The following is a 27083-nucleotide window of genomic DNA, read 5'->3' as shown; positions in this document are numbered from 1 at the left end:
CTGAGTGACTCAGTACACTTTATCCCTGTAAACAAATGATATCTGCTGTTTCTCAGTTGACATGCAGGGAGATAGAGAACAGCACTTTGTTGTCACATATCTCGGTATTTTGTAACATTCACACAGCCAGTGCCAGTCAGGGCCATGCTGATACACTGGATATAGAGATTCACTTATCTCCTGCTTTTATTCATAGCATTGAACTGAGAGGAATGAAATGTGAGGTTGCTAATGAATAAAACATGCTGATTGCATGAGGTAACTCTCTTTCTCACGTTTACCCTTTCTGTCTGTCTTTCATACACACGCACGCACGAACACACACACACATTCACTCATCTTCTCACTCACATACACTCACACACACACAGGCATGCAGCGCGCGCGTGCACACACACACACACAGACACACACACACACACACACACACACACACACACACACACACACACACTCACTAACTCATGCACCCTCTCACACACACTACACACACACACACACACACAGAGACTCACACTCATGCACACACACGCACACTCACAAAAGAAACCCTCACAAATGCATGCGCGTACACTCCTCTTCATCTCTTTGGGGGGGCTCATACGGAAAGGTCCACATCAACGCTTGGAAATCAACTCAGGGTCCATAAATCAAAGAGCAGCTCAAGCTGCACTCCTCCACCATCCATCAGCAGCCTGGTGTCCCCCTGGCTGTTCGGCCTCCCAGTCGTGTCAGCACTTCACATATAACACCTTGCCAGCAGGCCCACTTTGCAGGACTGCTCTGTATGTATATATTCATTCAAATCACAAACGCTTATGCCTTATTTATGGGCCTGCACAGACGGCACCTTTGGCATCTGTGTGGGATGTTCGATGGTAAATTGCTACAGCTTTGACATCGCCGGGGCTGCCTGTTTATGAAAATGAGGGTTGACACTCTCACCCCACAGCCTTGCTAATGTTACAGCATAGATATGCAGCACTTCACCTTTTGTCATTCCTCTTCAGTGTTTGAAATTAGTACAATGTGTCATTAGGGGAAATTAGGCTCCTACTGCATAATTTCCCCTACTCCTGTTTTCCAGAGAAAGGGTGCCCTTGTGAAGGTGTGTACAGACGGCCTAGTTAATTCCCTCTAATGTTTAGTTTTGTTTGCCACCTATGGACTTTTAATATGTGTAGGCTACAGTAAACTGTCATTTAGAAGATACAATGGGAAATCATTGCAAACACGCAGTGTGTTAAAGTATTATTTCCTTGTGCATTTCAATATGAAAGATTGATATAGGGGGGTTCTGAATTATGTAGGCCTATGCCTAACATGATCCCAAGACTAAAACGAGATCAAAAACCCCTTGATTTGGTAATTTCTCCTTGAAACCCTCAAATTGGTGGAACAGATTTCAGCAAAATTGATAGCTCAGACATTCTCAGCATAATTGCTCTAGTGTACCCATGACGTTGTCACACTAAAGGCTAAGACTTTTCAATGGTAGGCAAATTAAATTCTGTCACAACAATAGACTTAACTCCTGTATTGTGAAATAGCCTAGGCCTAGGCCTACTTGAAAGCACTGTGCTGAAACTCGGTGTGGTTCTACTGCCATCGTGCGACCAACTGAAGAGTTTCTTTGGCAGACATAGCAGCCTACACAACACAGGGATGTATGAGAGCAACATGTTTGAGTGTAAAATCGGACCGTAATTCTCGTGTCCCGATTTTTGGCCCATTTAATATAAGGCAATTTAATGGCGAAAACATTTCATAATCTGACATTTAGCATACGTAGCATAATCTAAAGGTCTCAAATCGAACAGTACACCATACCACATGGGGCGCTATACAAAATGAACGGTATGTGTCCATTATTGCTAACTGTGATGTAGCTAAATCGATGGTAGCTCATGTAAAGGGAGCTAAAATTATTTTGCAGGTGTTCGTGTTTTGATTTTTGAACGCCATGTCCTACAACTACGTTGTCACAGCGCAGAAACCAACGGCAGTAAATGCTTGCATTACTGGTGAGTGAATGTCCTGAACGGAATTGTTAATCTGATTGGCATAGGTGGCCCTGAAGCCTGTCATCTGTGTGCACAGCTCCCGCGCTTAACGCAAGTCGCAAAGGCCTAGCGCTTCTAGCTAGCTGTTGTCATTCTAACGCATGAAACGTTCACTGTTTGCTACCAATGTCCGTAATTTGTCTGTCTCGTCTATTCAATTTTGAATGTTTGTGTTCATCATTGTAAGAGACTGATTTACGTCAAATCGTTTACACTAGGAAATAACAGCCTTAACCCAAACTGTGTGGCAATCGCTGGCTTGACGGTGTTGATAGCTTGCATAGCAAACTAGCTAGCTAGTTAAACATGCGATTATAGATTTGGCTCAACATCACTGACCCAGAAAGGTAGACTAATTAGCAAAGGAATTAAATACGTAGCATTGTCTGTATCTAGACACATTCATTTCACCAACACATGGTAATGACACCTTGTTGCGTGACATTTAGCAAATGTTACATGTGTTAACCTCCCTGATTGTTTTAGTGTTATTCAACTATATGCTACCTAGCGGTTGGCTAAGTCGACAGCATATTGGCTAACTTTAGCCAATTTTACAAACGGGTAGGCAACAGACAAGGCCAACTGCATGAGCCCGCAGTGTGTTTACTAGATTGGACAGGCAAATTAAAATTGCGGATGCCAGTTAGCTAATTTAGCAAGGTTTGCGAGTTGCCCATTTCTTCCCTTGTAGGTCCAACACTATCGGTTGGATAGTACATAAAAAATATTATTTTTATGGCGTAGTCTTGCGTTAATAATGATGTCAACAAACCCCTGACACTCATAAGTGTACTTCAATAACAAGTAGATACTGCTAATGTTATGTTGATTTTTTTTAAATCGCTTTCCCCTCTTTATCGGGAATGTTTAAATATTGTTGTTGTGCAGGTTCTGTCAGAGGCGTAACACAAATTGACAGAAGTAGGTCAGTCATATTCCGTGTAATACATCTTAATACTGAAATGTTGCAATTATACCCATATATACATCAGGCCACTTTACCTCCGCGGAGGACCTGAACTTGCTAATCGCTAAGAACACACGACTGGAGATCTATGTGGTCACTGCAGAGGGGCTTCGGCCCGTCAAGGAAGTGGGCATGTATGGCAAGATTGCAGTTATGGAGCTCTTCAGGCCAAAGGTCAGTGCACCTTTATACTCACGCTGTTGTTTGACTATCGTTCCTTTGGTTAGTCTGTGGTACTGCCTACTACCTCTCCACTCCCACTGAAGATATGTATAGGTGTATCTGCATGGGTGCTAGCCGTTGTGTTCGGTAATGGATTTTTTTCTTCACACTGCAATGAGTGTTCTTTGTCCTTCAGGGTGAGAGCAAGGATCTCCTCTTCATTCTCACGGCCAAATACAACGCATGCATCCTGGAGTACAAACAGAATGGAGAGAGTATTGACATCATCACTCGTGCTCATGGGAATGTTCAGGTACATTATAAGCAGTCGAAGAATGCATTTGGATGTCACAATAAAGATGCAGAGTCTGGTTGTCAGCAGCATTATTTTTCACATTTGCATTTTGTATGTACATACTCTGGTACTAAGTTCTTTGCCTTGATCCAAACAGATAGGGCAAGGCCTTCATTGAAAGTGTTGCATAGTTGTTCCTTCTTTGTTGGAAATGTCATTGCAATTGCATTTATGCAAAAATATGCAAAGTATGCATGCTTTGACATTGACTGGGTATTGCTGACATCTTTGCCTGTCAGGACCGCATTGGTCGCCCCTCCGAGACGGGCATCATTGGCATAGTGGACCCGGAGTGCAGGATGATCGGGCTGCGGCTGTACGATGGCCTGTTCAAGGTCATCCCCCTGGACCGCGACAACCGCGAGCTCAAGGCCTTTAACATCCGCCTGGAGGAGCTGCAGGTCATCGACGTGCATTTCCTGTATGGTTGCCAGGCACCTACCGTCTGCTTCATCTACCAGGTGTGTGGGCTGGTCTGAGAGGCAGAGGAGAGCGTAATAGCAGTTACTGCATGTTATGTCCTAATGCTTGACTTTGTTGTTCATTGACACAATCTGTTGTTCATTGTGGTATTAAGACGATGAATTGTACTTCAAGATTAGATCCGAGTAATGCATGTGTATTCAGGTACCCTTGTGAAGATTTTTTTTTTCCAATTTCTCTAAGACTCTCTACCAAAGACTTTTTTCATCATGTCAAACAGGTATTTCCTGGATGGCAAAAGAATCCCTGGCTGAAATGAGAGCAAAAAGCTTTTAAAAAATCATGAATCGATTTGATGTCTACATCGTTGATTGACGTCTACACCCTCCATTGTCTTACTGTTGGCCAACCCATAGACAATAGCTCCTCATGCAATATTAGTATTCTTTCCACACAGTCACACTCTCTGGTAGAGTAGACGGTGTGCATTTTGTCTGAGTCCTGTTAAGAGACAATGCACACTGTTAATCTGTAAGCAGCAGCTCTGCAGTCTAGAAAAAACTAGCTTCTGTGCTGCAGATTACACAGTTAGTGTGTTGCTTGTTGTATCTGTGTACACACACAGTGACTGCATATTCTAAATATTACAGAGTAATTGGAAAGGACTGGGGAGAGGTGTGCGAAGATTAAGATTCATTCCACTTGCATACAGATGGATGCGGCTGTAAAATACAATGTCTGGATGTCAGTAGCTTCAGACATTTCCAAAGGCTCCAAAATTACATTTCTCTTTCTTGTCTTGCAAAATAAAACCCACCACCCACCACAGTTTATAAAATAAAATTCCCCATCCTTTTTTCTCCATAGATTTTGAAAAATACTATGTAAAGACCTTAACAGTGAACTAAATGTGTCAGGAAGTTGCACGTAGCCTATGCTTCCTCTTCCTCTTGTCTTTTTGGCACAGAAGGTAGCCATGAGTGAAAACGGTCTTCCTTCATATTCCATGTCTGTGCTTTTATGTGCTCCTGCAGGACCCCCAGGGCCGACATGTGAAGACCTATGAAGTATCTCTGAGGGAGAAGGAGTTCAACAAGGGGCCCTGGAAGCAAGAGAATGTGGAGGCAGAGGCCTCAATGGTTATACCAGGTACAGAGGCAGGCTGAATATGAGACAGGATGAATAAAAATAGATATTTGAGTGAAAGGCAGAAAAAAGCAGAATGAATAAAAACATAAAGTTATATCTGAGGGAAGAGTATAGAAGAGAAGAGGGAAGAGAAGGTTTCATTTTTGACATGTTAAACTGCCTTTGTATGTTGAGTATCTTAACATCTTTTTTTGACCAAGAAGTAATGTGTTGTTTATGTATTTTTGCTGTGCAGTACCAGAGCCATTTGGTGGTGCTATAATCATTGGTCAGGAGTCTATTACATATCACAATGGAGATAAATATTTGGCCATTGCTCCCCCCATCATCAAGGTTAGTATACTGTGTGTTTCATGTGGCAGTGATGCTGAGTATCTACATCAACATGCCAGAGACTTTTTCCTTTTTCTTGTAGCTATCACAGCTTCGAATCCATTAAAACTTTAAGTTATAGCAAAATGGTCTGAAACAATGTAGTCAAATGGTTCTCACTGCATTTCCCTTATTTTGTTCCCACAAAGTCCAATTATTAAGGTTATGAATTAATAGATAATGTCCATGAAAGAATTATAAGACAATAAGGCTTTGGAAGTGGCCTGTGTTCTGTGTGTTTATTGGTTGGGCTTTTTCCCCCACCGCCAGCAAAGCACCATCGTGTGTCACAACCGCGTGGACCCCAACGGCTCGCGCTACCTGCTAGGAGACATGGAGGGCCGGCTCTTTATGCTGCTCCTGGAGAAGGAGGAGCTCATGGACGGTGGCGTGGTGCTCAAGGACTTGCGCGTGGAACTACTTGGAGAGGTGTGTGTGTGTGTGTGTGTGTGTGTGTGTGTGTGTGTGTGTGTGTGTGTGTGTGTGTGTGTGTGTGTGTGTGTGTGTGTGTGTTGTACAAGTGAAGCAGATACAAAAGGGGGCCCAAGAAGAATGTATATCATGGCACTTGAAATATGCTGGTTTGAGGAAGCAGATTCATGATGTGTGTCAAGGAAGCAGCTGTTTTTTTTGTATGTTTTGTGAACCTTTTTGTGTGAGTTTGTGTGGGAGCTTGAATGAGACTTTGTGGAAGGACAACAATTCACAAAAGAACTGTGTGTCTGTTCTATGTGGGGATGTGTATACATACACGTGTAGATCTGCTTGGGTGCCTGATTCTGTATGAACCGCCCAGGGCTTATTTTTTTTTTTTATTGATGTTATTTCCTGTTCAACCTGCAGACCTCCATTGCTGAGTGTCTCACATACCTTGACAATGGAGTCGTCTTTGTGGGCTCCAGACTTGGTGACTCCCAGTTGGTTAAGGTCAGTGCCACCATCCCGCAGTGCTGCTAATCTCACACAAAGCTGCTGTATGACTGCAGTCCAGCAAATGGTAATGATATAACACAATGCCTAACATTTTCTCTATTGTCTAACTGTTGTTCCAGCTAAATGTGGACAGTAATGACCAGGGCTCCTATGTGGCGGTGATGGAGACGTTCACTAATCTGGGTCCTATTGTGGACATGTGTGTGGTGGACCTTGAGAGACAGGGACAAGGTCAGGTAAGAGCAACAGCATGCTCAGACCCAACAAAGATTTCGGCCACTTCAGGGAAGCAGCTGCTCTGACCCTTTGTAAACCCAGTTTGTAAATGCAATTTGTTAAACGGAATACGTCGGAATTTCATCTGACCTTGTCTGAAGCAAGGTTTTGGAAAAGTGTTTCAGAAGTTTTTTTAATTCTAGACCCTCAAAAATTCATTGTCTGTTGGCAGCTTTTCACCGTGTTGTAAGTGTGCATGCGGAGCTGGCAGGCCAGCCAGCTTGAGTGTGTGTGTAAGTACTTAACCCTCGGCTCCTTTATCAGCTTGTCACCTGCTCTGGCGCCTTCAAAGAGGGCTCCCTGAGGATCATCCGCAATGGCATTGGCATCCACGAGCACGCCAGCATCGACCTGCCAGGAATCAAAGGTGAGCCTTCAGTACCCTCAGGAGCGCTTCTTCTTCTCCTGCCACTGTGGCACACTCATTTTTTTCTCTTTCTTTCTTTCTTTCTTTCTTTCTTTCTTTCTTTCTTTCTTTCTTTCTTTCTTTCTTTCTTTCTTTCTTTCTTTCTTTCTTTCTTTCTTTCTTTCTTTCTTTCTTTCTTTCTTTCTTTCTTTCTTTCTTTCTTTCTTTCTTTCTTTCTTTCTTTGGCAAAGCTTTTACTCCACTTTTGTTTCAAGACATGGCGTTTTTGTTCAGTCAGTAGACTTCCCTCCCTTGGGAAATAAGCCACTAGAGTTGCTGTCCCAGCTCTGGCACCTGGTGTCCTAACAAGTCATCAGTTTCCCTCAGGAGAGAAGAGTGGAGAATAATACCCCCCTCTGTTTTTTTTAGTGGTCGCCGGTCTTCTTCAGGATTCCCCTCACTTGACTAAATAGGTAGCCGCCGGTTTGCTAATGATCCCAGATCAGTGATCCTGAAGGAAGGACATCAGACAGCAGTAGCCATTTAATATTAAACCCAGTCTAGGAACACAATCTAATCAGGCACTGCACCAAAATACCACGGGGGCCTGATGAATTGCCCTGATTAAATTCCAGCCAGGGAGTCCTTTTTATGTGTTGTGTAATGCACTCTGGCAGCTCTCACACCCCACCCTCCCCTTACCTCTCCGCAGGACTGTGGCCCCTGCGCTCCGAGGCTGGCAGAGAGACCGATGACATGTTGGTGCTCTCCTTCGTGGGTCAGACCAGGTGAGGGTCACTTCCGCATGCCTCTTACGGGCCTTTGTGTCCTAATTAGCATGCTGGAGGGCGCTCCCTTGTTCCCCCTTCTGGGAACACCTATTGTGTCATTGGCACCTGATGTCTGCAGTAAAAATGGGTCATCGGATGGTGATGGTATTCATTCTTGTTTAAGTGCAGCTGTGGAAAGTGTTGGTTTCTCAGTTGACCTTTAGTTGTGTCTGAGAGAGGAGAGAATAGGAGAGGAGAGCTGATGGTTGTGTTGTTTTTATGGTTCAGTTGTGTCTAATTAAGGCGTATGTCTTGTCCAGAGTGCTGATGCTGAGTGGAGAGGAAGTAGAGGAGACAGAGCTGCCAGGCTTTGTGGACAACCAGCAGACCTTCTTCTGTGGGAATGTGGCCCACCAGCAGCTCATACAGGTAAACACCCATAGGACTCTTATAGAACAACCATACAGGTGAATACCCATACAGGTGAACACCCATAGCACTCTTATAGAACACCCATACAGGTGAACACCCATAGCACTCTTATAGAACACCCATACAGGTGAATACCCATAGGACTCTTATAGAACACCCATACAGGTGAACACCCATAGCACTCTTATAGAACACCCATACAGGTGAATACCCATAGGACTCTTATAGAACACCCATACAGGTAAACACCCATAGGATCACATTAGCCAGCGGTAAGCGTAACGCAACGCTCAGACCATAATAAATTCTATCTCGTTCCTATGGTAACGGTTTGCATTAACTGACAATTGAATACTCTTGCGTTGCACTTTGAAAGTTGAAACAAGTTCAACGCTCAGCTTGCTCAATGCTAGCGTTACGCCAGCGTTGCAAGCGTTCCGCTGCCGAACCATAGAGGACAATAGGAAACCTGCCGCTGGCCAATGTGATCCTTGCCTTATAGAACACCCATAGCACTCTTATAGAGCACCCATACAGGTAAACACCCATGTAGGTGAACACCTACACTACTGTTAGAAATGTCCTTGTTTTCATCATTAATGTTGTAAATGACTGTTGTAGAAAGAAATGGCTGATCTTATACATACAGATGCCCATTATCAGCAACAATTCATCCAATGTTCCAAAGGCACTTTCTGTTTACTAATCTGATATCATTTTAAAAGGCTAACAGAAAAAAAAAACATTGCAGAACCCTTTTGCAATTATGTAAGCACATAATGTAATCTGAAAACTGCTGCCCTGATTAAATAACAGTGCAACTGATCTCAGCTGGTATGCTGTCTATAATGGAGTGGAATGGACATTTCTAAGTGACCCCAAACTTTTGAACGGCAGTGTATAGCACTCTTCTACAACACCCAGACAGACGCACTCTTAACTGGTCATTGTGTGATGAACATTACTGGCAGTGAACATTTTTTTTTACATTTTATAATTTTATTGAAGAAATCAAGGACTTTTAGAGTGTTTTGGAAAATAAATGTCACAAATAGAGAGGGGTCATTGGCAGTACTTGAGAGAATTGGTATGTTTTTGTCAGAAAAGGCAAGCGATTGCGTAATCTGCCTTCACTATAACAAAGCACAATTGAGAAATGTTGAGCGTGTGTTCATGCCTTCCAGCCTCTCTCTCTCTTTTTAATTGTCTGTCAGTCATGAGTTTCTGTAAAGCCAGATAGTACTCATAGTTCTCATTATAAAAATTCTCTCTCTAGTATCTCAAACTGTGGTGTTTTGGCCCCTTGAATTCAGCCTAAGAAGCCTTTAAAAAGTTCTGAAAAGTGATGTTAAAAAAGTTGTGGTTGTTCAAGGAAGTTTAAAAATAGCATAGTTAAAATGTTTTAATTTCCCAGGCTTTTATGAAACATATAGCCCACTACAGGCTGCGATTACCTGTTTCTTTCTAAGGCGTCTAGACACAAACTCAAACACCACCCAACAACAGCTTTTTATACGGTTCAAAAGGTGACTAGTCTGCGTGCATAATGTAGACATCCACTCAACAAGTTGTCTCCTAAATTAGCATCAGAATGGCATGGTGCGAATGCAGTGTTTAAAAGTTGTGACTTCAAATCTGCCTATACAGCATGTTCTGCTAGGAGCAGAGGTGGTCGACATCAGGCAGCTGCTCTCCAGTGTCAGGCAGCAATTAGGCTCATACCCTGAATATGCCGTGTAAGCAGCTCCAAAACTGTTAATAATTAAAGACAACTTATTCTCAAGTCGACAGCTCAACATTTGTGGAATTTCAATGTAGTGCATTAATACAATTTCTGTAGGTTAGAGGATGTGGAAGTTGGACTGCTATTCTGCTGAGATGTGCTATAAAGCGGTATAGACTCGTTTGTGGATATAATTTGCCTGGATTATCACTTACAAATGCCTGTTTTGAAGTATTTAGAGACAGACAGAGATAGACACAGACAGAGAGAGGGAAAGAGACAGACAGAACGAGAGAGACAGACAGACACAGACAGAGAGAGGGAGAGAGACAGACAGAGAGAGAGAGACAGATAGACACAGAGAGAGAGAGACAGACAGACAGACAGACAGACAGAGAGAGAGAGACAGACAGACACAGACAGCACCCTATCTGACACACATTCAAGACAAAAACCTGAGAACCACACTGACAAAGTACAGACTCAGTGAACATAGCCTGGCAATAGAAGTGGGAAGGCACAGACAAACATGGCTGCCGAAAGACACTAGACTGTGCCACCACTGTGACCTAAACACAGTAGAGACAGAGGTACACTTCCTGACACAGTGCACAAAATATGTTAACATTAGGGGAACTTATTTTGAAAAGATGACAAATGTCTTCCCTGAATTCCTGCAAGCGAGCGATGAGGAGAGGCTTTCATTCCTCACTGGAGAGAAAGAGAAATGCTTCCTCCTTGCCGCTCAATACGTATATTCCTGCCATAATGAAAGGACCTGTTGATGTGAAACTTACACTACCTAAATATGAACATACACTCACACACACACACACACAAAAACACACACACACACACACACACACACACAAACAAACACATGCCCACACAAACATGCAGACACACACACACCCTTCTCCATTGCCATAGTTCATAATTCATATTTGTGTACAATTATCATTATTCTGTTTTATTTGTGTGTTTCCCCCTCTTCCCCTCCCCATTTGATGTATTTGACCCAAATGCTTCAGACAGACAGACAGACAGACAGACAGACACTTTGTGTGTAAAGTTTGTTTTTAGCCTAAGTATATAATATAAAGTTTGATAAATACCATATTCACTTTACCATGCCAGAGAGCACAATACTAAACTAAGTATAATCATAGATTCCAGTTTGAAACTCTCTAGGCTCAAAATGCTTATTTGAAATGGCCAGAAAGTATATCTGTGGGATTGCATTATCATAGCGGAGTGTGTTTCATTCACACTCTAGGGGGCAAGACTTTCTGCTACCCAGCTCTCTTATAAAAGGCTCATTTGCCCACAACAAAAAGAAAAGTGTCAGCAAAAGTCTGCTCATTATAAATATTTCATTCTCTTCCACATCAGACTTTAATGCATTTAAATATTTTAACTAAGAATCAGTTGGGGCCATTATAAAGCAACGCGGCTGGAATTCATCTCTCTCTCTCTCTCTCTCTCTCCACTCAACATTTTTTTTATATTCCATATAAAACTCTAGAAAACGTGTGTCATCTTGGACAGAGGACTATCCTGCCTGTCCATAGCTGGTAGTATTAAAAGTGTGTGGTTGTGACACTGTGTGTTGACGGACATGTTTCTTGTCGTCTTTTGCCGTGCAGATTACGTCTGGCTCTGTGCGGCTGGTGACCCAGGACAGCAAGTCTTTGGTGAGCGAGTGGAAGGAGCCGCAGGGGCGCAACATCAGCGTGGCGGCCTGCAACTCCACACAGGTGGTGCTGGCCGTGGGTCGCGTGCTCTACTACCTGCAGATCCTCACAGGGGAGCTCAAACAGATCAGGTACACACACACACACACACACACACACACACACACACACACACAGGGGAGCTCAGACACAGACATCAGCAGGGAGCTCAAACAGATCAGGTAAACACACACACACACACACACACACACACACACACACACACACACACAAACTCCTCACCAGTGAGCTCAAACAGATCAGGCACACACACACACATACACAAAATGATAAAACTTGCACATGATGGGACTGAAATCTTTTAATAAAGTGTGAATGAATGGATGGTGTTATAGATGTGTGTATGTACGTTAATGGTGTTGACACTGGTACTTCTCAGCATCAGTGCTGTGGGTGATAGTTGGCTAGACAACAACTTCACACTTGCACCACTTTTACCTCCCCATGCTTTCTACCCCAAAGCAGAAATAAAGTCACACTCACTACCTAGCATACTTCAGCCATTTGAATGTAGAGTAGCTACATTTAGTTAGTCTCTTCATCTTCTGAATAAGAAGTAATTTCACAATAGGTCTAATTGTAGCTTTTGAAAGAATTTCAAATGGAGGAATTGAAGTGATATCTGAGAAGTGACAGTCCAGTGATGGACGCATACACTCTCGTATACAACACTGCACCATTCCTCTCCACACACACACTCACTGAATTACTCTGAAATCACCTACGGGTACACACACACACACACAGGAGCAGTCACACAGCAAGTCACCTTCCTGGTGTAATGAAACGATCCTCTTCTCTTCTTTCTCCTCCCCCTTCTTCCTCTCATCCTCCTCTTCCTTATCCTCCTCCTCCTCCTCCTCTCCCATTGGCTGTGCAGCACCACGGAGATGGAGCACGAGGTGGCCTGCCTGGACATCACCCCTCTGGGGGAGAGCGGCGGCGAGTCCTCCCTGTGTGCCGTGGGGCTCTGGACGGACATCTCGGCCCGCGTGCTCAAGCTGCCCTGCTTCAGCCCGCTGCACAAGGAGATGCTGGGAGGAGGTGAGACAGACAAGGAGCTCTCCAGCAGCCAGATGTGTGTGGGTGGCGGCAGGGCAGAGGGTGTGATTCTAAGGTGGTTAATTATGGCGTGACACTGTCATGTTTAGCAGGTGGCAGAATGTCTGGCCAGGTGGGAGAAATGACTCACACTCCCTCTCTCACACACAAACACTCACTCTTTTTCTCTCTCTCTCTTTCTTTCTCTCTCTCTCTCACTCTCTCTCCTCAGAGATCATCCCTCGTTCCATTCTGATGACAACGTTTGAGGGGAGTCATTATCTTCTGTGTGCACTTGGAGACGGAGCCCTCTTTTACTTTGGCCTGGACCTACAATCAGGTCAGTGTACCTGCCTGTCCCACTATGTCCACCTACCTGTGCACTTACCCCAATTGTTAGTTTATATCTGAATGCTATTGATAGTTAATGTTATTCATTTTATTTTTTTTGTTTAATGGTAAGGTTGTATTTATCAGTTATTATCATGCACACATGTGTAGTAAATACCATAAACAAAGGAGCATTTGATCATAGAGGAAAGATATTAATAATATATTTGTAATTATTATAATTATAGAGAAATGGGAAAAGCATGTAGAACAAGAAAGAATATCCGACACACAGCAGTCTGCACCTTTCAAGATGATGCACCCCCAGTGATTGCACTAAAGCTACATACATCGGTTTCTGCTCTATTACAACTGTGTTCTGTGTTCCTTGGGCCTGTGCAGGCGCTCTGAGCGAACGCAAGAAGGTGACCTTGGGGACGCAGCCCACGGTTCTGCGCACATTCCGCTCGCTCTCCACCTCCAACGTGTTCGCCTGCTCCGACCGGCCCACAGTCATCTACTCCAGCAACCACAAGCTGGTCTTCTCCAACGTAAACCTCAAGGAGGTCAACTACATGTGCCCCCTCAACTCCGAAGGCTACCCTGACAGGTGTGTGTGTGTGTGTGCGTGCTACCCTGACAGGTGTGTGCGCGTGTGCGTGCACGCATGCGCGCGCGTGTGTGTGTGTGTGTGTGTGTGTGTGTGTGTGTGTGTGTGTGTGTGTGTGTGTGTGTGTGTGTGTGTGTGTGTGTGTGTGTGTGTGTGTGTGTGTGTGTGTGTGTGTGTGTGTGTGTGTGTGTGTGTGTGTGTGTGTGTGTGTGTGTGTGTGTGTGTGTGTGTGTGTGTGTGTGTGTGTGTGTGTGTGTGTGTGTGTGTGTGTGGACTTCAGGCGGATTGTGATTGTCAGAGGACCACCAGTGGCAAGTTTGTGTTGGCCTCAGCATATGCTACCATCTGGCCTGATCCATGTGCGGTTTATGTTCTGAGCATGTTAAGAAAACTTTTGTTCTTTCTCTGTCTGTTTGTCTCTCTCTCTCTCTCTCTCTCTCTTTCCGTCTCCCTCTCTCTCTCCCTCTCCCTCCCTCTCTCTTTCTCTGTTTTCCCTCATGGCAGCCTTGCCCTGGCCAACAACAGCACTCTCACCATCGGCACCATCGATGAGATCCAGAAGTTGCACATACGCACAGTGCCCCTCTATGAATCACCAAGGTGGGTGTGCGTGGGTGATGCTTCATCCGTCACTGACTCGTCAATTCACTTGACAGCAGGATCACTATGAATCCGATAACAATGCAATCCGCTGTGACTAGGAATAATAGTCCCTTTTTATTGAGAGAGCCTGTGTTTGTCTTCTGCCTTTTTTTCTGTTGCAGCAGTAGAGACATGCCATGACAAATATTACCAGTAGTAGGCTACTGACCGAACATGAAATAGATCGTTTACAAGTTATGGTAATGTTATTCTGGCGTGAACATTGCGCTTTCATCACGTTAGCACCATATGATTACAGCTCGTTATGTCTCGTCAAAATGATTACAGCTCGTTATGTCTCGTCAAGATTCATTGATGAAGGAAGGTTCGCTTTATCCCAGAGAACCATACTCATTTCACTTAGGCTATACTAAAACATAAGAGAAGAACTTAGCACTAACCATGTAGTCGTTTTTTTTATAGCATATTCGTTAACCTGTCGTTAATCAATGTTGGGATATGTCTGCGAGGTGTTTAGCCAAGTTCCATGCGTAGCCTACTGCTTTTAAATGACATTGTGTACCTTGCCTTAATTCGCGATGTATAGTTGCAAATTTCACTGCACCTTTTGTTTTATCCACAAGGCCTAGAACAACTGTCGGCAAAGAACTATGTTGATGTTGGCTGCGCACTCACTCACTCAGAGCTGCCTGCTTGACACACCCACTTGCCTAGATGTGTGCAAGGAGCAGTGAGAGCAGCAGTTCACACAGACACAGAACGTTATTATTTTAATAAAGTATCGTTTCTAAAAACGTCTGAAATCGTATCGTTTTTTGCGTGAAGGCATCGCGATACCTTTTTAGTATCGATACACCGTGCAACACTAGTTTGCAGCGGTAATTACATGAATATATTATACCGTAGAACTTTGGGAAATCCCATTCAAGCCAATGGAGCGTTCTACTTGTCTTGTGAAGAGCCGTGTAATAAAATATATTAATAATAATAATATTAACGTAGGCTCTGTGTGTGTCCCACACCTTCTCAGGAGGATCTGCTACCAGGAAGTATCCCAGTGCTTCGGGGTTCTGTCCAGCAGGGTGGAGATGCAAGATGCCAGCGGCACCACCAACCCAGTCCGCCCCAGCGCCAGCACTCAGGTGAGCTCTTAGCGCCGGGTCGTTTGTCCTCATCTTACTTAGTTTCAGGTGTAGGCCTTAGGCTCTGTAAATAGCTCTGAGGCCATGCAAATGATTCATTTGTATAGTTGTTGTTCATTAATTGTATTAAATGAATAATTGAAGATGAAAAATGTAAGTGACCTGAAATACTTAATTTACACCGTGTGTGTTTCTCCCCGTAGGCTCTCTCCAGCAGTGTAAGCTCCAGTAAGCTCTTTCCTAGCAGCACTTCACCACATGAGACCTCCTTTGGGGACGAGGTGGAAGTCCACAGCCTGCTTGTAGTGGACCAGCACACCTTTGAAGGTAGGCGCACACACTCTCACACACACTCACTAACTGCACTCAGAAATTGCATTAATATTTAATGTAGCCTGGCAGCGGTGTGTGTGTGTGTGTGTGTGTGTCGCTGCTGTGATTTTCTCTGGTGTGACTGACCGTGACTGACCGTCTCTCCATGCCAGTGCTGCACGCCCACCAGCTGCTGCAGAACGAGTACGCCCTCAGCATGGTGTCGTGCAAGCTGGGCCGCGACCCCGCCGTCTACTTCGTCGTGGGCACAGCCATGGTCTACCCCGAGGAGGCGGAGCCCAAGCAGGGACGCATCATCGTGTTCCACTACACCGACGGTGAGCTGCACCCACAGGGGCTGCGTGGGCTGCTTGTTAGAACAAAGAACCGATGGCACCTGACCCCACATGCCGTTAATTATCGGTCGGTTCCAGTTGTCATAGAAGTATAGCGCAGAGGAGGCGTGTGGATGGCCGCCCATCGTAGTGATGCCATCTGTGTACGTGACAAGCATGCCACAGGCTGGTTTTCTCCAAAATCTTGAGTGTGAAGAGATAACTGTCTGTGTATGTGTCCGTGTGTGTGTGTGTGTCCATCTGTGTTGCATGTTCCGGTGCGAAGGCAAACTCCAGACAGTCGCTGAGAAGGAGGTGAAGGGAGCGGTGTACTCCATGGTGGAATTCAACGGCAAACTGCTCGCCAGCATCAACAGCACCGTGAGTGGAACTCAACTCTCCCTCTGTGCACATGCGTGTGCGTATACAGAGGTAGAGGGAGAGACTTGGGGGGGGGGGGGGGGGGGGTATTTTAATGAGTTTGTCCACGTTTTTTTCATCAACAAATCGCTGGGCGTAGAGCCTGATGTATTACAGCCAGTGAGTAGGAGAAACATCCTGACTTGATGAAGAGTGTGACCATCTGCTGCTCTCTAGGCTTGTTAGCTTTGCTTGTCTCATGGGTTTTTCTTACACACACGCACTCCCCCACACACACACACACACACACACACACACACACACATGCACTCACTCCCATACACACACACACACACGCACTCCCACACACACACTCACACACACACACACCCCCACACCACTCTACTCCCTTCAGGTCCGTCTGTACGAGTGGACGGCTGAGAAGGAGCTGAGGACTGAGTGCAACCATTACAACAACATCATGGCTCTGTACCTGAAGACCAAAGGAGACTTCATCCTGGTGGGAGATCTCATGAGATCAGTGCTGCTGCTGGCCTACAAGCCCATGGAGGGCAACTTTGAGGAGGTGAGGGGGAGCTGGGGCAAGGAAGGAGGGCAACTTTGAGGAGGTGAGGGGGAGCTGGGGCAAGGAAGGAGAGCAACTTTGAGGAGGTGAGGGGGAGCTGGGGCAAGGAAGGAGAGCAACTTTGAGGAGGGGGCAGGAAGGAGAGGGTGGGGCTTCAGACACACTGTGTCCTGTGTCTGTATCCTTAGGTGCCAGTCTCCAGCGTGAAGGATAAATAAATGTCCCGTCACTCTTCCTGTGTTTAATATATTTTGGTCTGTGCTTCCTTTGTGCCTATCACACTTCCCACTAGAGTTCTGTAGCAAATCATGGGACCCGGTTATATCGGGTGACATACATTTTACAAATGTATAATTAGATTCTTACAACATAGCCCATAAGCTGTTATAAAATCACTGGAATTTACGGCCTCTCAGGGCTTGTTGCTTAATTTTAGGATGCCATCTTGGGCTTTGGGAAACACGTTGACATTTTTTCACAATTGTCTGATGTTTTACAGACTAAACAACTAATTGATTAATCAAGAAAATAATTGACAGATGCAGCAATTAAAAAAAAATAATCTTAAATTGCAGCCCTACCAGTCACGTCATTAGTATATCAGCTGCCCGAAGGAAATGTGATCTAAGGAACTGACAAGGAATGTAATGGTCTTAAAATGACATTGTAGTTGCCACGTGGAGCTCTGGAGGGGTTTTAATATTGATTGGGGATATAAGAGGGACTCCGAAGCAGAGGAATAGGATCATGTAGGATCAAATAAATACAGCAGAATAAGGTGTGATGTCTTTGTTTACTGGAACTCTAGTTAAAATGTGTGTGTTTGTCGTTTGTCTTTGAAGATTGCACGGGATTTCAACCCCAACTGGATGAGTGCTGTTGAGATCCTCGACGATGACAACTTCTTGGGGGCAGAGAATGCCTTTAACCTCTTTGTTTGTCAGAAAGACAGGTGCGTTTAGCGTTTGATCACATGCCTTTGTGACATCCTACTGAATTATTGCAACTGCGTTACACTATGAGAGAGACTCATGTGAGCTGTGGTATCTGTTTTTCTCTTTCTTTCTTTCTTTCTTTCTTTCTTTCTTTCTTTCTATCTCTGTTCTTCTTTTCACCCCGTCATGCTGGTCTCTTGGCTCCGTCTCTCTGCAGTGCTGCCACCACAGATGAGGAGCGGCAGCACCTCCAGGAGGTGGGTGTCTTCCACCTGGGCGAGTTCGTCAACGTGTTCTCCCACGGCTCCCTGGTGCTGCAGAACCTGGGCGAGAGCTCCACGCCCACGCAAGGCTCCGTGCTCTTTGGCACTGTCAACGGCATGATTGGTGAGGCTCCGCCAGCATGCAGGCAGGCGGCCGTGTTTCCCCTAGTGGCCCTTCTCAGGCAGACATCTTGGGCTTTTTTTAAAAAAAAGTCTTTGGACATGTAGAGGGCAAAAGCAATTTGTTTGCTGTAATCTACCTGCAGTGTGGCGGGAACCTCATTTCTCTCTCTCTCTCTCTGTCTCTCTCTCTCTGTCTCTCTCTCTCTCTCTCTCTCTCTGTCTCTCTGTGTGTGTGTGTGTGTGTGTGTGTGTGTTTCAGGGCTGGTGACATCTTTGTCTGAGGGCTGGTACAGCCTGCTGTTAGATCTGCAGAACAGACTCAACAAGGTCATCAAGAGCGTGGGCAAGATTGAGCACAGCTTATATCCTTTCCATTAATCTAAAAACAACCTGCTGTGGCCAAGCGCCTTTCTCTTGTTTTTTCACCTCCTTTATAGCACGATGTCCTTGGTTTGTCTCTGTGTGTTCCTCAGTCAAGATGCCCTCTGTCCGTCTTTGTGTGTTCCTCTCTCTAGATGTCCGCTGTCTGTCTATGTGTTTCTCAGTCGAGATGTTCTCTGTTTGTCTGTGTGTGTGTGTCCACGTGTGTCTTGTGCCTTTCCCTTAACGCCTTGCACTTGGAGGTCTTTCCACACGGAGCGCAAGACAGAGCAGGCCACAGGCTTCATTGACGGCGACCTGATCGAGAGCTTCCTGGACCTGGGTCGAGCCAAGATGCAGGAGGTGGTCAGCGGATTACAGGTGAGGCCCCAGAGCTCCCCTGGTCGGCGGTGTGGGTAGAATGTCCTGGCGGAGTTTAAAATGACCCCCGGCTTGTCTGCGGCATTGATGTTCTCAATGTCATTGTGCAAGTTTGCTGTTGACATTTGTGTGCTTTCCATGCCCTTGTGTTCTCTAAGTGGAGCATTTTATTCATACTGTTCCAGTTAAACCTAATGTGGGGCAACCAAGATGCATTTAAGAGGACAAAATATTGCTCTGGTTTAGTCCAAACCATGCACACAATACAAAAATAAATTTGCTTAATAAGATCTGTGTACATCAAATATTCCTCCATGGATGGTAATTGGAATCACATCTACTTCCAACAGCTTGAATTTATATCTGACAGTTTCTTATGTCTGGCTATTGCAAGCTTGAATTAGTTGCTTCAGATTAAAAGCGTCTGCCAAATGGACACATGTAATTGTGGTCTCTCTCTCTCTCTCTCTCTCTCTCTCTCTCTCTCTCTCTCTTTCTCTCTCTCTCTCTCTCTCTCTCTCTCTTTCTCTCTCTCTCTCCCTCTCTCTCTCTCGGGGTGTCCACTCCTCTAGATTGATGACGGGAGTGGGATGAAACGTGAGGCGACAGTGGATGAGGTCATTAAGATTGTGGAAGAGCTCACCCGCATCCATTAGTGCTGCTCCCCGATAGCTCTGTACATGTATATAAATAAAAACAACCACCGTGTGTGTGTGCGCGCGCGTGCTTATGTGCGTGTTTGTGTGTGTGTGTGTGTGTGTGTGTGCGCGTTTGTGCGTATGTGTTTCTGTGTGCGTGTGCATGTGTGTCCCCACACCATTGTTGAGATGAACCTCCTTGAAGCTTTCCTGTAACACATTCATGCAGGACCTTGTGCACGTACTGTACACAGGTACGTGTGTGTGAGCATACACACACATACACACACACACACATATACATACATACATACATACATACATACATACATACATACATACATACATACATACACACACACACACACACACACACACACACACACACACACACACACACACACACACACACATGCATACATACACACATGCTCTCAAAAAAAAAGGAAAACCTCGACCCCGGGTGGGTTGTACGCTCCAGTAGGACACTGACTGGGAAAAGAGTGTGTGAACTGCAGCATTGAGTGGACCAGACTCTGGCCGCAGACCGGACGTCAGGACGGTGGAGAAAAAGGTTTCGCCGCGGTGGCTTTGAGCTTTAATGGCACCTGATCATCAGTCTGATGGCCCTGGCGAGGAAGTGCATTATGGGAAACAAGTGCGCATCACAGGAGCGTTCTTTGAGTGGTGCCGAACGGAAAGGGCGTTGAGATAAATTTTTAGTGTTTTTTTTTTTTTCCCTCAGTCTGTTTTTTTTGTCTGTGATATTTCTTTTAATAAAATTTGCATCAGTATTTCCTCTAAAGAGTGTCGTTGTAATTCATTCTACTATGTCACTGACTTGTAAGAGATAAGTTATGCTTTGTACTCTTATCGCAGATCTCAGAAGTGGAGATGATTTCCAAAAGTTTTGGTAATTGTAGAGGGAGTGATGAGTAGCTCAGATTACCATTTTGATCGTGAGCTGCCCGTGGGGGATAGAAGGGACCCAAGCACAGCTTCACGCCAGTAAGCAGACCCTCCAGTCAGCATAATGTGCCTACTGGCAGATGTGAACTGCACCACCTTGGGTGTTTTGGCTGCACTTGGGGGCCCTGTGCCACTATCTCCTTTCTATTCTTTTTTTTTTAATTACAAGCTATTGACTGTTGAATTGCACACTCCAATGTATGTGTAAAATTGCCTATTGTGGAGCAATTAAACAGAATTGAGGTAGCTCGGCATTCCTTTAGGAAGGCCCCTGGGCACACACACACACAAGGGGTAATTGGGGACATGATAAGAACCAGTTTTACCCTAGCAGGAAAGAGATGAGTTAGACCAAGGCACTTAAAAACCTCCAGCTACACAGCTTTGCATCCACTCTAATCCTGCTCTTCATAGAAGGAAACTTCATTAAAGCGATTTAGCTCAACGCAGCGTTGATTGACAATATTCAGTTGTCATGAAGGTCAGAGTGGCTATTAATGGATTCTCACTGCTCTGCTGCCCCTACATACTCAAGGAATTCTCATATAGTAGTTAGACTGTCAATAAAGCCTGATGAATTAATCTTAATGAATCTTGGTTGGAAAACCATGAAGACCCACGGAATTAAGGGGTTCTTCACAAATGCGAATAGCCAGTTATTTATTTGATCAATTCTAATAACCCATAGTTTAGAATTAAGGGATTTTGTTTGTATTCTCTGAGTGCTCCATAAGATGTTTTCACCACTAGATGGCAATAGCCTAGTATAGTGGCAATTCTGTTATTTATTTATTCATTCAGTAAGTTATTTTTTAAGAGGCTTTGTCAATGTAAAGAGACATCTACTGCTTATTACATGCCATCTTTTATGGCGTACTGTCCGGTGTGTGTGGTTATGTGCATGTTAAAGTCATTTAAGTTCCCCTTGTGATGCAGGAGTGCCGCAGTAACTCAAGTAATTAGGTCTACAAACATGGGTAATTGCCATTGGAGCATTGAAAGAACCAAATGTAAGAACTCACTGTAATTGTCTTTTCAGTAATAATTTGCTAATCCCAGACCTAATAGATGAGATTTTTCTTGTTATTTGGAAAATAATTAAATAATAGTGTAATTTTCTTTAATTCGTTAGTGTTAAATTAGAATTCAGATTCAATCATGAATCACAGTTTGTGTGAATGAATCAGACGTTATGCTTGAACACCCCTAAGAGCACTGAAATAACTTATTTTATGGGTCACTGTTAGAGGTCGGTGAGACAGGGGAGACCGGGTATGGTCGTAACATGTGGGGAGTTGTAACATCACCAATTCCACCAATCAGGGATAAGATATGAGCCATGTGACAGTTTCTGACTCCTCAGACTTCCTTAACGATCACACATGGACATTTTCAAGTTGTTAGCGCCATTTCTCCCGGAGTAAGGAGAAAAATTCAACATCTGAGGTAAGAAAGTAACTTTTTTTTTTAGATTTATTTTTTTCTAGTGCTTTTACCATTGTAGATACAGTTGTATGAGTTACATCAGGTCAAACTATAGTTTCTCTAGTAAAGAATGGTGTAGCTCTCTCTTGCTAATGTCAAAGCACCATGCTAATACAGCTAGCTAAACAATGGATGACAGTGGTGGGGTAGGTTGTAACACATTTTTTGAAAATGTTACAACCTGTGGAATGGGGCTAGTAGACCCATTTAATGTCTGTTTAATTTCATCTTTGTGTGTGTGACTGTTCAGCCCTCTCTCTCTTTCCATGAGAGACACAAATACATACACACACAAAAGTATAAACGTTGTGGTTTTTATATTTAGTTTAAAACGTTAATATGATCTCCATTCTCTATGTGAAGAACTGATTGTATTCTGCATTTTTTTTAACCTGTTGCAATCTACCCCAATAGGTGTTACAAAGGTACAAGGTATAACAAAGGTACACACTGTATTTGTCATAATCTCACAAATTCTGTAATATAGTTGAAGAGATTTAAATGGTTGCCACTATTGTAGTAGACAAATGTGGGTACTTTGCCAAAAAGTTCCAGAACTGTAGCTTTAAAAGAAATGGTAGTTTTAGGTGCTGAAGAAAAATGTGTTACAACCATACCCGGTCTCCCCCTACTATATGAAATGCATGCAAGCTCTGCGCCTGTGATCGTCAGGCCCTACTCTGGCTTCCAACCCACCCTTGGCCCCACTTGAGCACACCCAAATATATGCTCTGATTGACTGCCTAACTTCACAACACATCATCAATCACGCATCCTGCCCAAACACACATCAGGTTGAGGGACTTGGTCGATGTGGCTGTGCTCACTATGGATCAGTAGTCACCCTGGAGTGCAGTGTCATTAGTCGAGTGTTGGTTTGATGGAAAGAAAGAACTGACCTGTAGCATGCATTGGGGACACCTCCACACACAGACGCATATTGGGCGAGTGACATAGGAAATATAAGTATGTTTTATTGAACGAACAAGGAGAGTGAGAGCGCGCAAGAGCGATGGATGGAATGCATTATTGATCGCGCGACTGGTGGAACGGAAGGGTGAGAGAGCGAGGGGGGAATGATGACATATTAAGAGAGGAATAGAGGGGAGCAAGGGAGTGATAGAGGGAGGACCGAGCAAGATCACTTCTCATTTGGAATCAGTATTCAGGTGATGTATTTGCACAAAGCTAGCCTCAGCAGCAGTCATGAATTTTTCAAATTGAAATGTCACTCCTCTTTGATACAAAGCCATCAATATTTTCATTTGCCACCTAGGGCTCAGTGTCAGGAAGACTGGCTTGTGAAATGCAGAGAAGGCACAAAGGTCCCCTTGTATTTATGCAAATCCCACCATTTTGAAGAACCCCATTTTGTAGACCAGATAATTGAGGAAGCATAACTGTGCCCACCTATCCCCATATGACTGACTATTAGTTGGCTCCATGGGATTCTTTACTTTATTATCCAGTCTAGGCCGCAGGCAATTGAGATACTCTTCAAAACACACCTGTGCCTAGGCTGCCAACTGCGAATAGTAATAATATTGCGACTGTATAACCAAGGTAGTGGATCTAAATGCCAAGAATGAATATTAACACAGAGCTAACTTATCACCTGTATCATCCTTTTTCTTTTCCCTTCCTTGCTTCTCTTTGAAACACCCAGTGAGAAGCCTACTGCCACAAGCCATTGCTGTGATAGTCTGATTTTACAGAGAAATCCATAGCTGAACTTATGTTCCGGGGCATCCCAGAGCTTTTAATCCTCTCCTTGACCTGAGTGTATAGGCTCTTTCATGAGCTTCCACTCTCTCAAAGAACAGAAGGATCTTATGGTGCCAGACAGCCCACTGTAAACACCATGGTGATCACAGCCTGATGCCGTATCATTTTTATCACCTGTTTTAGTGCCACTGCAGGGAGTAATCTCGCCCTTCAGTGCAAGGCCATTAGAATCTATTATTCCTTCGCCACTGTTGCATGCCCTCTTACATATGCATTTGAAGTTTTATTTTCTTATTGTCTTTGAGGTGGTGTACGTACTGTATAAAATAGAACTACATTATAAGTGCAAAACGGCACAAGGTTGTTTAGCTCTCAGAAGGTCTTTCTAAAGAGAAATTCAAGGTTTCAGAATCAAGCAGGTTTTTTTTCCAGGAAAATGTCACAGACTTTTTTCAGTGACAAAATACGATATGGCACGTGTATAAATCCATTATGTATGCATGTTCACTGGCAATCACACAATCCGCATGAATTGCTGATATGATAACCACATTTTGCGGAGAAGAGAAAACCAGTGGTGAACTTCTTACCGTTATTTCCCCCTCTCTCTTCTGATTCACAAAGAACAGCCTATAATTCTAAAAAAAATGAGATGTTAAGGCTTTTGATGCCATTAGGCATCATGCGTGAGCCTCCCATTTCTCATAACAATTAATTTCAAACAAAATCACGGCGGGCATAGCAGACTTTATTAGAAAACCTTTATTTGTGGCTATATCTTTTTTTTATAAGTCTTGGTCATCATTAAGAAGATGGGTACATTGTCAGTTGGAAACATACTGATATTCACTTGTCTGTACAAATTCCCTTGTCTCTGTCTGCCAGAGTGGTAGCATCTGAATGGGTCTGTTCTGGTTCACTGAAATGCCTTTGCAGAGCCTGCACTGGCATTCATGCTGCCTGTTAGCGTGATTCCCCAGAGGTCATGAATTCAGACGCGGTGTGGAAGTTTGACTCCACAGGGCTCCACAGTGCATTCTCACTTGCAGCATCGGCACAAAACGCTGTGGTACACACACACAAACATCCACACACACACACACATACAGAGATCAAGACCACGCAACTGCCCTACCTCACAACTCTTTTCACACACACACACACACACTCCCTCTATCTCCCTGCCCTACAGTCTCTCTCCTCTCCTCTCTCCCCCCTGCTATTCCCTCGGTCACCCCACCAACCTGACTGGATTCAGCCCAAAAGCTTGTTGCCGTTCCCTTTGATGTCACAGGCATCTGCCAGTTCCGATTGTAAGGGCGAGCTCTGAGCTACGCAACGCAGATCCACAGCGCCCCAGCGTTCTCAGGTCTCTGTACTCAGCTATTCATCGCAAACACAACCCATTCCCTCTACACACACCTGCATGTCTGTCTGTCTTCTTGTTTTACATTCACGGATGCATGCTCCTAATGTCGGGGTTTGGGCTGACTGAACACCTTGTCTAAACAAAGAGGAATATCACATTGTACTCATTCAAAGCTGAAAGCACTACAACTCAAGAGCCTTGTTATTCTTACTGACCCCTTTTTGATTGACTAAATTCAGAATCTGCTCCACGCACTGTGGACTCAAAGATCATTTTTGGTTACCGTTCATCATTACTTTGCTGATAGTTCCCGTGCGATTCGCTCCATGTGTGATGCCACTGTCATTTCAAACGTGGTAACAATTGTGCTCTGTTGTCAGGGAATAAAACACCCTGGTCTGATTGTAAGCCGTGTGTTTGAAAACATAGCAACCACGGTTTGTGCTGGAGCCTCATTTCCAAAGGGAGCCTGGAGTCAGGGGGGCTTCTGTTCACCCACGTTCCACCTGCTAGGTCCCCTCAATCTCAAAACAATAAATTACTGTTGTGCTTCAGCAGAAAAGATACAAGGTACATATATTGATAGATTTACAAATGGTGAAAAGATTACAGACCTTATCATTTTCAGGTACATCTATATACTGTGTACTGTTGTTTTCCCACTGACAGCCACTTCAAACCCCTGAGCTCGCATTCATAGGGTTTGTTGGTGATTTGATATAAAAAAAAAGCTCTTACGTCTTACAACTAGAGACACGATTAAAAGATATGTATTCCATCACATATTGAACATTTTGCACAAGACTGACTGTTGCCCACGGTTGTATGACTGATTCCGGCATTTTCCATTTGCTGTGAAATGGAGCTACTGAGATCATAGAAATGTTGCAAAAGCATGGTGTTTGTGCGGAGAAATACATAAAAAAATGGATGTGGGAAAAGTCTGTGAGAAAACAAGGTTAGAATGAATCAATGTCTGACGTCTCCTGGCTCTAGGGGGTGTCTGTTGCAGCTCATTGCCAACGGATGGAACCGCCCTGTTCTAGGCGTAGAACGTTTCCACTTTAACTGTTTGGCAGAACATCGTCATTGAGAAAACCAGTCCCAGGATCTGCAGACACAAAGACAGTGCACGGTGAGTTTCATGGGAAGCCAGAAGGTTTTATCAGTCAATCAGCTGTCATCACTCACTGACTGATCAATAGAGTCCATTGATTGTCTCGCCGTCTGACTGTGGTGTGCGTACTGTACCTGAGTGAGCGCAGTGCACAGAGCGAAAATCCACAGAGCCACCAAGTTCTCCTGCAGCCAGCCCTTCACGCGCTCATAACAAGGCTGTGGATATAAATGCAAGCACACACACACACACACACACAGAGAGAGAGAGAGTTATTGCTTAGATTTTTAGATAGCACAGACTTTTCAGAAATGTTGAAAATGTAATGTAAACACACACACACACACACAGATATATGTATAGTATGCCTGTTGGTATGAACAGTATAATTCCTCTGTGAGTTTCACTACTCTACAATCCTCTCTGACTTCTCACTGTGTGTATCAGTTTGGATACAGAAATATTTAATGCCTGTCTCCCCACTCCCACCCCATAAACTAGAGATTTCACAGCTGAGACGTGTGGATAAGACTATCTAAAAACACAACAAACCTATTTCCTATGACTTCTTAGTTGCTCTTCATGCAACTTCATGTTTGCTGTGTTATTTATCAGACCACCCTCGTCCTTAATTTCCCTTTGAAAATGGGGGGAGAGGGTGGTCCGGGGCA

At 44.3% G+C, this 27083-nt stretch overlaps 2 protein-coding genes across 3 annotated transcripts in view; one reads left to right on the top strand and one right to left on the bottom strand.

Moving 5' to 3' along the window:
* Window positions 1-1894: 1894 nt before the first annotated feature.
* Window positions 1895-20552, top strand: ddb1 (damage-specific DNA binding protein 1). Its single transcript, XM_076287332.1, has 27 exons — window positions 1895-2024; window positions 3059-3207; window positions 3392-3508; window positions 3790-4011; window positions 5008-5122; window positions 5358-5455; window positions 5765-5923; window positions 6338-6421; window positions 6547-6663; window positions 6968-7070; window positions 7762-7837; window positions 8140-8248; window positions 11621-11799; window positions 12609-12772; window positions 13002-13109; window positions 13502-13709; window positions 14214-14309; window positions 15343-15454; window positions 15658-15781; window positions 15940-16104; window positions 16388-16482; window positions 16877-17047; window positions 17890-17999; window positions 18200-18369; window positions 18628-18730; window positions 18986-19109; window positions 19682-20552. Exons 1-27 carry the CDS (start codon window positions 1964-1966, stop codon window positions 19763-19765), a joined length of 3423 nt encoding a protein of 1140 aa, XP_076143447.1. The 5' UTR covers window positions 1895-1963; the 3' UTR covers window positions 19766-20552.
* A 5497-nt stretch (window positions 20553-26049) lies between these two features.
* tspan4a (tetraspanin 4a) overlaps window positions 26050-27083 on the bottom strand; it is a 49421-nt gene continuing 48387 nt past the window's right edge. For both annotated transcript variants that reach the window (XM_076287331.1, XM_076287330.1), the window contains 2 exons: window positions 26547-26630; window positions 26050-26406 (listed from right to left, as the gene is read on the bottom strand). In XM_076287331.1, the coding sequence (XP_076143446.1) occupies window positions 26338-26406; window positions 26547-26630 (153 nt within the window). In that variant the 3' untranslated portion in view covers window positions 26050-26337. The remainder of the gene's footprint in view (window positions 26407-26546; window positions 26631-27083) is intronic.

Source organism: Alosa pseudoharengus, unplaced genomic scaffold (genome assembly GCF_046254945.1).
Source record: "Alosa pseudoharengus isolate Yale_2024_CS ecotype anadromous, Long Island Sound unplaced genomic scaffold, YU_APseudo_1.1 YU_APseudo_1.1_scf_16, whole genome shotgun sequence".
Taxonomy (NCBI): domain Eukaryota; kingdom Metazoa; phylum Chordata; class Actinopteri; order Clupeiformes; family Clupeidae; genus Alosa; species Alosa pseudoharengus.
The sequence above is the reverse complement of the archived record's forward strand: the minus strand, read 5'-3'. Positions and strand labels throughout refer to the sequence as shown.